General features: G+C 38.1%; 1 protein-coding gene across 1 annotated transcript; it reads left to right on the top strand.

Moving 5' to 3' along the window:
• Positions 1-4,532: 4,532 nt before the first annotated feature.
• LOC103979284 (protein EXORDIUM-like 2) lies at positions 4,533-5,772 on the top strand. The gene has a single exon (XM_009395365.3). The coding sequence runs from the start codon at positions 4,565-4,567 to the stop codon at positions 5,477-5,479; it is 915 nt and encodes a 304-aa protein (XP_009393640.2). The 5' UTR covers positions 4,533-4,564; the 3' UTR covers positions 5,480-5,772.
• Positions 5,773-11,159: the final 5,387 nt, after the last annotated feature.

Below are 11,159 nucleotides of genomic sequence, written 5' to 3'. Positions count from 1 at the left end.
TAATTGGCGTGAATTACGCGTTTCCTGTCGAGACGACACGGGTGATGAGAAATCATATGTTTTATATCACGCATTTATATCTCTCAGACGCGTTGAAGATTGTGGACGTAAAATTGGAGTGGGGGAAGTAAATTGGTGGGCCTATTCTGACCCGCGGAGAAGTATATGTACCTCTCCGACGCGTGGCATGTGACCATCGTTTTTAAGATTCGTGCTCGGGAAATCTTCCAGTCAACTAACAGTGCTGATGGTAAGTCTGTGTTCCTCTGTCCAACCAGCTCGAATCAGAAAAGGATGGGTATTATTTGGATTTTGGAACAAATATATCTAGAAAATTAGGTAGTCTGTCCTTAAATCATTAGTCTGGCATTGGAAACAAAATTCTGGCCATTTGGAAGCTATTTATGGTCAGTTAATCGCCTGAGAATTCATCCATGGATCATTGTTGGTGATGGCGGCAAAGGTACTGGAGTTGGAGCTACTCGCCATAGCATGGCTTTGGTGACGAGCTCGTAATGGGGATTCGAACGAGCGAGTAGCCGCGGGAGGGTGGCGAGGAAGTCGGCCATCGGCTGGTGGGTGTTACAGTCATTAACACCGGTGAAGCCAGACAGCAGCTTCGTCGTTGAAGCTGACCACCACCGACGGGTAGAAATCATCTAGGCTACATGAAGATGGATGTTAGTGGAATTCAGTGTGTTGGGGTTGAGAAATATGGAGAAATACTTGTTGCATAGGATGGAATGGGGATTGAGAATGCTTTGCTTCTCCTCTGGGGAGATTTGGCCTCAAGTAGTTCTTCTATCTTAGCCGCATCTATTAAGTCCTACAGGAGTCATTAGATCGATAGATAGGTAGATAGATGAATAGAGAGAGGAGAGAGATCTCCAGCTGCCATGGACATGGCTCTGAATGTATCTTCTGGTCTTCTTCAGGCGTCCGGTAACCCTTCCTACCGCCATCATCATCACTGCAAGGAAACCTCCCCATCTAAATCTTAGTGGCTTGGATACTGTGACGACTTCCTTAGACAAGCCTTGCTTACTTTACACACTTCCTGGCTTTGTTTACCATGCACGTAAACCTCGTCACGGAGTGAGATCAGAAGACTTCCCCATGCACGCATCGTTAAGATAAAGAAGACGACCTCATCGCCTTTCCTATTTTAATACAACACTTCCATTTTTACAAGCTTCAAAAAGGTCTCAAGTTACTCTTTTTTTCATTTTCATTTTTTTCTGTTTTTTTTACTTGGATTAATCAGAAATAGATCTTTGTTCCCCAAGTCCAATAGATGAGATTGAACTATTCAAAATTTTATCATATCATTGGAAATTTGCTTAGAAGACTTACAACAAAATGTAATCATCACATATCAGAGGAGAAATAGAAGAAGACTTCAAAAAAGATTTTTATAAAAAAAAAAATGAATATTATATGATTCTTTATAAATCTTGTTGTTGTTATAATATTATGCCATTCTATTACCAAAATCTCAAAAGATTTGGAATTAGTAATTGAAGTAATATTATAAAAAATAGGAATTTAATTAATGCATAATTTTTTAGTCCCCTCTCATCTGGAGATTGTTGAGGCCCACCATCTTTCATCATGGTATGCTAATATAAGTAATACTTTAACTAAGGTGAGAGAAGTGAGCAATAATAAGAAACTTAAATTAGGTTAAGCAAGGTGATACACAAACCTTTACTTGACAGAATGAAGATGGATCAAAGGATTTAGAATGGAGATATAAAAAAAAACATCAGAACAATGGGAAGGCAATTATATCACTTTAAAATGAGATGTCAAAAAATTCTTATGTATGAGACAGATATTGAAATAAAATAAAAATAATTAGATAATGAACTGAGTTTTAAATTCAAATATTAGCTCACAAAGGAATGACTTTAAGCTTTTGATCAATTATTTTGATATCAACATATCATATATAGTGACTTTGACTAATTAGCTTTTGTATAATATCAAATATAGTGACTTTAAGCTTTTAAGTTCAATATCTAATCTTTTCACTTCGGCCCAATTAATTCCTTCTACTTTAATCAATTTATCTTTTCTAATCGAAGTTAGTTCTACGTCACTTAAAATACAAATTAGATCGTTAACTTGATTTCATTGTCAAAATTTAAGATTCAACAGAAAAAAAATATTTACTTCATAATTAAGCTAATTCTCTTATATTTTTCTTTTAAGATTAATGTTTAATAATGATTAAGATGGATATGTGAAGAAAAAACAAAGAAATAAATTAAGAGGAACATAAGTTTAGCCATCATATCGATATTTCATTTCCTTACAAACTTGCATCGAATACAATGGGTCCACTTGCAAATCCTTATTGTGCCTAATGGAAGATTTTTCCCTCATGTAATGCATCAATTAGGATAAGAATAATGTAGGATTCGAATTCATCATATGATTGGAGGATCAATAAATTCCAAAAACATATATTATTAGACTAAGACGTAAAATATTTATAAACTTTAATTCAAAGAATTACAAAAGATCATATGGGCCCTATAAATGTTAGGGTGCTCTATCATGCTATGGAGCTACTAGTGATTATGATGCGATTCAATCTACCAAATGAGACGGTTAATTTTGTGATCCAATTCATGATATTATATTGACATTAATATCTGTGGTGAAAGATTAAGCATATATTAGATTTAGCCCACAATCGAAAGAATCAAATTTGATTTCTAACAATGATCAAACGAGAGGACTTCTGATTCTTTGTGATGGAGGTTGGTGGGGAAGAGGTAACTAAAGTATGTGCTTCCTATTAAGTGAGCCACAAACACTACTTGTTGATGATGATAACCATGCGGAAAGTGATGCTCGGTAGGACATCACCATGTTTTAGTCCTTATATTCCATGGTTGATTAAGATTAGGATATTAGGTGAATCAATAGCACCGATGATGATGGAGACATGCTTCGTGTTGACACGAATTGCGATGCTCATCCCATGAGTGCTAAATTGTGGATTAAAATGACATCAACCAAAAAGAAAATTTAAGCTTTTGGATTGAAAGAGAATGATCACTTTATATATGTAAATAATTTGATTAGCTTAATTTTTAAGTTTAATTTATACTTATTATTATTTGGTTTCTAATATAATATAATAACCATATGGACAAAAAAAAAAAACATATCTCATAATTTGATTAGCTTAATTTTTAAGTTTGATTTATACTTATTATTATTTAGTTTCTAACATAATATAATAATCATATGGACAAAAATTTGATTCTAGCGAGTCAAAATTAAATAACCAAGTTTAAGTTATGGTTTGACTGAACCGAAAGCAGTGCTACAAATAAGATTTAAAGAGTCATAATCTTGGCCTGTTTAATTATTATTATTATTATTATTATTATTATATCTAACAAAGAAAACTTAAAAACTTTTCTCCAAAAAAAAATTAACTTCTTTTAAAAATCCACTTTTCTTCTTCTTTAAATATATTAGAGTAATTTTTAATGATAGCAAAACAACAATCAAATTGCAGAAATTGACATTTTGAGTAGAGAAAAACCACTATACAGGACAAAAAAAAAAGAAAAAAAGAAATTTTCCTAAAGAATTATTCCAAAACAAAATCTTACTCCACATTATACTAAACGGAGTTAAAAACAAAAAACAAAATACAAATGTATCTCAAGTGATGCCAAATTGTCATATGAGCAAAGAAGGAGAGAGTCATCAAAGTCAAGAGAAATGAGATCCATGTGCGACCTTTTGGAAACAGAGGTAGACTTGCTGAGTAGACTCTGCTCCACTGTGGCGGCGAAGGCTGCCGCCGGAACCGCCGGCTTTACCGTCTCCGGTCTCCACCGGTCGACCTCATCACTCAATTCAGTCAACTTTACTTGGTATCACGTTCTTCACATCTATTGCTCTTTCCTCCTGCAGAGCTTCCACTAAAACAATTACTGTTCACAGTCAGATAAAGGAAGCTTTAACCAAATTAATAGAAGCCACTCTGTGGAGCACAGATCAACAGACAAGAAAGCTGCCACTTCTTTTTGCCCACAAGTATCACAAGTAACTCGTGCAGTCGATTTGCTCTCACAGTTTTATATTTGAGGACTCGACATGTGACAGCATAATTAAGACTGAGAAAACAAATCTATAGACTATTTCGTTTAAGTTGAGAGCATAACAATTAATGTCAATCATTATTCAGATTGATCTAAATATCACCAACTTCACCACAATCAACATGTCTATTCCAGTAGAAGACATACAAAAATTATCTATAGGTTTGACGTCATTTGATCCTCTCATGTTCATTCTCATTGAGCATGATCATAGAACACCTGAAAGAATTGACATGAGGAACTCTTCTTCTAACTCTCGTTGTAATATGGAGTAAGCAAACCAACGCACGGCATCAGTCAAAGTCCACCAGCCCCACCACCATTGATTTGGCCGCTTCCAGTCACCTCACCTGACCTCGCCACCCACAGCTGGCTTCATTATATATCTCCCTCCCTTGCAGCTTCGTCCTCAACCCATTAGCCAGCACAGCACGATGGCCGCCTCCCCCACCTTGCTCCTCTTCTCGTTGCTCCTGGTCTTGTCCTACAGCGCTGCGGCAGCTGTACCAGGAAGGAAGCTTGTCCTGGTGCAGCAGCCGCCTCTCGTCCTCAAGTACCATAATGGCCCCCTCCTCCGAGGCAACTACACGTTGAGCTTGCTGTTCTATGGCCGCTTCTCAGCCGCCCAGCGGTCCATCGTTGCCGACTTCGTCCGGTCCCTCTCCCCCTCCGGGGCCTCGCCACAGCCACCCTCCGCCGCCAGCTGGTGGCGCACCACCGCCCGTTATGGCGGCTCCGCCGTGCACTTCTCCCTCGGCCCGCAGCTCCTCGACGAGTCCTACTCCAAGGGAAAGCTCCTCTCCTCGCCCGACGTGGTCGCCTTGGCTAGTAGAGCGGCGGCGGCGAGCGGCCCCAGGGCCATCGCCGTCGTCGTCACCGCGGCGGACGTGGCGGTCGAGGGCTTCTGCTCGAGCCGGTGCGGGACGCACGGGCGGCTCGACGGATCTGCCGGGTTCGTCTGGGTGGGGGACTCGGCCAGCCAATGCCCGGGCCAGTGCGCCTGGCCCTTCCACCAGCCGCTCTACGGTCCGCAGACGCCGCCGCTGGTGTCCCCCAACGGCGACGTGGGGATGGAGGGCGTCGTCATCAACCTTGCGACGCTGCTGGCCGGTGCCGCCACGAACCCCGACGGCCATGGCTACTTCCAGGGGCCGGCGGACGCCCCGCTGGAGGCGGTGACGGCCTGCACGGGGGTGTTCGGCAGCGGAGCCTACCCGGGGTACCCGGGCAAGGTCCTGGTGGACCCCGCGACCGGGGCCAGCTACAACGCCTGGGGCTTGGCCGGGAGGAAGTACTTGTTGCCCGCGATGTGGGACCCGGCGACGTCCGAGTGCTCCACGTTGGTCTAAAAGCCAGAGATTGCGAGTACAGAAGCGGGTACGGGCGTTTAAGTTTATAGAAAGAGTTGCTTTTAACATGTGGCCCACCTGCTGTGACATATTAATATGAAGAATTGTTGTAGTAGGGAATAAGGTTGCTGCTCTCCTTTAATAAAAGGAGAAAGAATGGTGTCATTTATTGTGGTCTTTAAAGGTTCTCTGGCTGGAGGGAATGTTTACTATAGAAAGCTGTGTGTTGTCAACTTGTCACTAATTAGAAAGCAAATGCAAATGATATGCATCTTGAAACTTTTTCTTATTCACATCTTGAAGCAAATGAAAACTTTTTCTTTGATGACATAAATAGTGATAAAAGTGGTATGGGAACCCCTCAAAAAAAGTGAATCTCCTGTATGTGAAAATTATAATAGACACAATCTTCAATGAAAATTTTGATCTCAAAATATAGAAAGTTTATCCTCTCTTTCGTAAAGGTATGATAAATTTGATCTCAAATTTAAAAGATTAAAATTTTCTTTTAAAGAGGGGAGAAGGTAATATTTCTTTTTTAAAAATTTTATAAAAAATATTTATAAATATAAGGATTATTTAATAATTTTATATTAAAATTTTATGACTATGAACCTAAATATGAATCTTAAAAAATTGATATGATTTATCTTATATGGATATAGAGGAGTTTACTCAGATTATTGAAAAGAAAAAAAAGATTCTAAGGAATTGAATCATCCCACTTTAACGCGGAGGTATGTTATATATTTTTCCTCATATCCACTAGAATATTATGAACCAATAAGAATCTCAACCATACACATGAAATACTTGAAAACTTCAGTAACAGACATAACATGATACAACATTGATCAAACTCATGGCTATTAGTCATATATGATAGTGGTTTTCTAAACTATTAAAATCACTATTGTTGTTAATATACCCATCAAAAGTTTAGTAAATATTATCTTACACGAAAAGGTTAGCAAACATTGTTCAAGATATTAATTATTTTTATTCATTGAGTAGCCCACCACATGTGTTCCTTTATACGGTGAGAATGAAGAACGGATTTATATGAATCAAGTGAAAGAATTGTGGTGAAGGAAAAGAAGAACCATCACTACTACTAATCTTGAACACCTCCCTCCATAATGGTATAGGCAGTTAAATATGGTTCCTTATGTACACTTAAGAATTATGACAAGTGCATATACTTTTTGGAGTTTGGAGATGGCTTGTTCAATGACTTTCCTATATGCTCTTACATAGTGATAGAATACCCTCATTACTAGCGAGAACATGTGTGAGATAAAATAGAAGTTGAGGAGTCCTGTAGTCTTATCTATTGTGATGATGATGAGAGTGTGTCATTTATATGTTCAAGGATCACATGTATATATATAATAGCTAGTCTTGGTTGCCATAGTCATGAAAGCAACACCAATAGAGAGACAATGTAATTGTTTCTCTATTGTTTGTTTGATGCATGAGTTATATATGCTTTCTTGGATTCATGGAGAAGAAGGAGGATTTTTACTACAAGATGGAGAGGTGTAATATAATTTTAATTGCATAAAAATGTCGTGAGCACAATTATGAGAGAAAACAACCTTAGACTAAAAAGATGCATGTGATGGTAAGCACCAAATCCAAATACAATGAATATATTTAAATTCAAAGGTGTGGTTATATAGATTGATTTTTTTCATCTTGCATATCGAATTCGACCTTTTTATCTTTGAAGATAGTGATGCATCTTTTTTTTTTCTTGCACAAGTTAAATCGGATAAATTTATGCTATAATCTTATTTTCATATGTTTTACAATTTTTTTTATTTTTTAAAGTTATAAAGTGATATGAAAATATTTAAATAAAACTTTATATAAAATTAAAATAAGTTATGTAAAATCTCAATTCAAACCCTATATCTAAAACAAATGCGATGTGTAATAACATAATCTAGTTTGGAAAACACAAATTCCTAAACTTCATATTGGCATAATTATAGTGCATTGAATTCATCCTTTTTGTTTTTTATTTTTTTTGAACAAATTAAATCATGTAAAATTAAGTTATCACTTTTATAATTCTTTTTATTTTAAGAGTTATAAAGAGATAATAAAAAAGCTTCGAATAAAGACATTAAAATTGTCTTTTCCCTCTTTTGCTTCCGTTCTGGATAGATATTATGACATCAGCTTATTGGTGCACGTGCGAGGCGTGTCGGCAAGCTTATCCATGCTTTCGCACGCGCGCCGATCCATTCATTCCCTCACCTCCGACGTCATCCAAAGACCAACGGTTGACCATGTCTGCGGCACGAGCTCCTTGTGCTGTCGTTATCCTCCCTCCGACGACCCGACTCCCTCCATGTCGGCCACGCCCCGTGTCTTCCTTATCCCTCCCCATAACCCTCATGCTGTTCTCCGTCCCCAGACTCTCTTTTGCCTCTAAGCTGTTCCAAGTCTCTTTCACCAGCCTCCTAGCTGCCATCTTGTGCATGTATTTATATCATCAAAGCGAAGAACGATGCATTAATTGAGATCGATTGTCTACTATTTGCAGATGCTACACTTGAAGCTAATCTGATATATGTCTCCCTCCAAGTTGTTGGAGAACTACAGAAGTTTGATGGTGCGATGAGCAGCATTTCAAGAACTGCACTGTTTCTTTCCCTGTTTAACTTTACTTTCAGTATGAGAGAAGAGAGCTGAACTCTCATTGGTCAAGAGCCATCTCCAGGTCACGAAGTCCATTGAAGAAGACCTTATCATCAATTTGTGTTAATAATATGGTCTTGGCCGCATGCAAGTGGCCAATCAACTGTATCAATCTTTCGGATGTCATTTATGGGGTTAGGCGGATTTCAAGTGACAGGACACACAGTTCATTGGATATTCATCATGTCAACTCCATCAACACTGTTCAGAGTTTTACAGGCCATGAAAGCTTTGATGGTGCAGCACGCAAGACTTGGAAAAATAATTGAAATGTTTCATACAGACTCAATGGATATAATTTGAGCTTGAACATGACAATTTCATCTGAAGAGCTCAACAGAAGTGTAGTTACTATTAGTGTTTTGGTGTATCTGAATCTTCTCATTAGAATAGGCTAAATGGTAAGTAGCATAAGTCAAAGATATTGATCAGCTCAAAGTATATTGTCTGCATCAGATAGGCCTCACCACATGTTCTCAACACAAAGTATGCATTTTAATTGCACTATATCTACTCAGATTGATGACGAGCAGCATTTATCAGCAAAACTGACACACAGATGGCCTCCATATGTATAGATCCTCTATCATCTGAAAGAGGAAAACAATGACTGGGAATATATAATTCTTGTGAAAACCATGTTTGATCCATTGTGGATATGAACAAAGACCAAGGAGTAGTTGGTGTGTCATCTTCAGAAAAGATTCAAAATATAATAGATTTTTCAAACTGATTTGACACACAAAGTTAGACCATTCTTGATTGCAGAAGTTGATGGAGCATTCAGCTTTGCATGACTAATATTAGATGAGTGACAAGTTGATGACAGGAGAGGTTGGAAGATTAAGCAGATAAGTCTAAGAGAACAGGAAGAAGGTGACTCCAAATTGATGATGGCTGCCTGATGTGAGATCGACTATGTCATGATATTTCAACATCCAATGTGTGAGAAACAAAAGAAAGTTTTTGCACAAAACTTAGGTCTTTAACATCTTCCTGACAATTTTACTGAAATAAAAGCATATTAGTTAGCTACTTGATGAGATGCATCCTTCAATAAGGTGGCAACAGCTCTCATGAGTTCTTTTAACTACAAATTTTCCATAGCAGACCACTAAGTGCAATGTTTGAACATGGATGTTTAGGATTAAAGTTGAGATTAATGATGAGAATCAACAATCTAGATTAGATATCGATGAAGAGACAACCATTGGTATATTTTTTCTTATTTGGTGACACAAAATCTTAAGTTAATAGATATGTGAGGATTTTATCATTTACATTATGTCAAGTTATACATCAAAAAATTATTCATGATCTATAATCGCAAAAATGTTATCGAGCTATAAATACGGTTATATTATGCTTTCCTTCAACAAAAATTAGTATGATAAACTCAGATTAGTAAGACCTTTCCTTCCAATATTTTAAGCTTATATTTAGAGAACTATTGAAATATATTTTATCATGCTAATTAACATAGAATCCACTCATAAAAAGAAATTGGGGGTGAAGATTGAACCTAAATCGGTCCAATGCTATTAAAAACCCAATGCCATACATTTGAACTTGCATCCTACTATTTTGGGCCTATTTAATTATGATTTTTTGAATTAACCTTGTTTTGTTCAAAGTTTAGGCTCAATCATAAACAACTAATAATGCAAGCCAATATATCATCAATAACAATTTGTTTGTAAAAGTATTTTTCATGTTCTCAAGTTTTTTTATTATTTGGAGAGTTGCTCTTATATTCATAAAAGGAAGAAAGAGAGGAAATGTAATGCATAGTGATTTAATGCATAATTCATAAGATACAATATATAGTATGAAATTTATATTATGTAACTGAATTATACTATACGATGTATACTTTGTAATTAATACATAATCCAAGAAGAAAGGACTTCCAACAATTTCGCTATGATTCCAATTGGGTTCTTCTAGAACCTTCCCCGTTCTCCAGAAGCTACTATGATACACCCCAACTGCTCTATTTAAACCCGACCTCGCCTGTTCCGTCTCTTTGATTCCGTTTGCTGCACACGGCGACAATGGTCGCCCTCTTTGCCGCCAGGAGAACTGCTGCGTCCAAGCTCTTGGAGAAGCTTCCCATCTCCCCTAGTCGCCCTCCGTGGCAGCTGTCGCCATCGTCACCCGCTCCCCCAACACCAACGCCGCCCCCGGCCCGAGTTCGACGACAAGGACGACCGCGGCCTCGACTCCTTCCTAGGTAATCTTCACCTCTTTCCGTATTAGGATCGTCGTCTCTTCTTCCTTTTCGCTGTAGATAGGATCGAGATGCTAAACCGAGAATGACGATTTTGTTTGGCCGCTGAGGTGTTCGAGCTATTGTCTGAGCCACAAACGGGCTGTTGGACGCTTGGCTAGTGTGAATTCCCCAAGTTGGTTGGACCATGGGATGACGCACAAACCAACGGTCGGATCAATTGGGTCACACCACCAATTAAGTCGAGCACGCTAGAGTCACCTGCGTAGCGCTAATCCAATGTTGGGAAAGCGATCGCTTAAACTCACCCGATCAGTGTGGCCCTTAAGAGGCCGAATTAATATGGCCCATGTATTGGGTCGGACACCTATGCCCGCCCACATTGGTTCGAGTGCCTGAGAACGCTTGGTTTAGGTCAGACTTGGCATGCCCATGCTGGGTTTGACTTACATTGTGCCTACTTGCTCAAGACAGACTATATCTGACCCAAGCTTGATCTAGTCGGTGTCAAACCGCACCGACATTGACTAGATTAAATCGGATCATCTCAACATTTCTAGTCGACAATTGACTTTGGGGCTAACAATAGAATTTTAATGTTAATTATGAAATAAATAAATTATATATTATCAATCACAATCCATTTGGTAAATGCAATTATCATGGTAATATTTAAACAAACTAGATAGAAAACATGATTTAGTAACACACGCCATGAATTAAATTTCCACTAATTAATAA

Source organism: Musa acuminata, chromosome BXJ1-3, assembly GCF_036884655.1.
Source record: "Musa acuminata AAA Group cultivar baxijiao chromosome BXJ1-3, Cavendish_Baxijiao_AAA, whole genome shotgun sequence".
NCBI classification, from domain to species: domain Eukaryota; kingdom Viridiplantae; phylum Streptophyta; class Magnoliopsida; order Zingiberales; family Musaceae; genus Musa; species Musa acuminata.
The sequence above is the reverse complement of the archived record's forward strand: the minus strand, read 5'-3'. Positions and strand labels throughout refer to the sequence as shown.

Coding starts and splice junctions, on each gene's coding strand:
- LOC103979284 (XM_009395365.3), top strand. CDS start 4,565: ATGGCCGCCTCCCCCACCTTGCTCCTCTTCTCGTTGCTCCTGGTCTTG.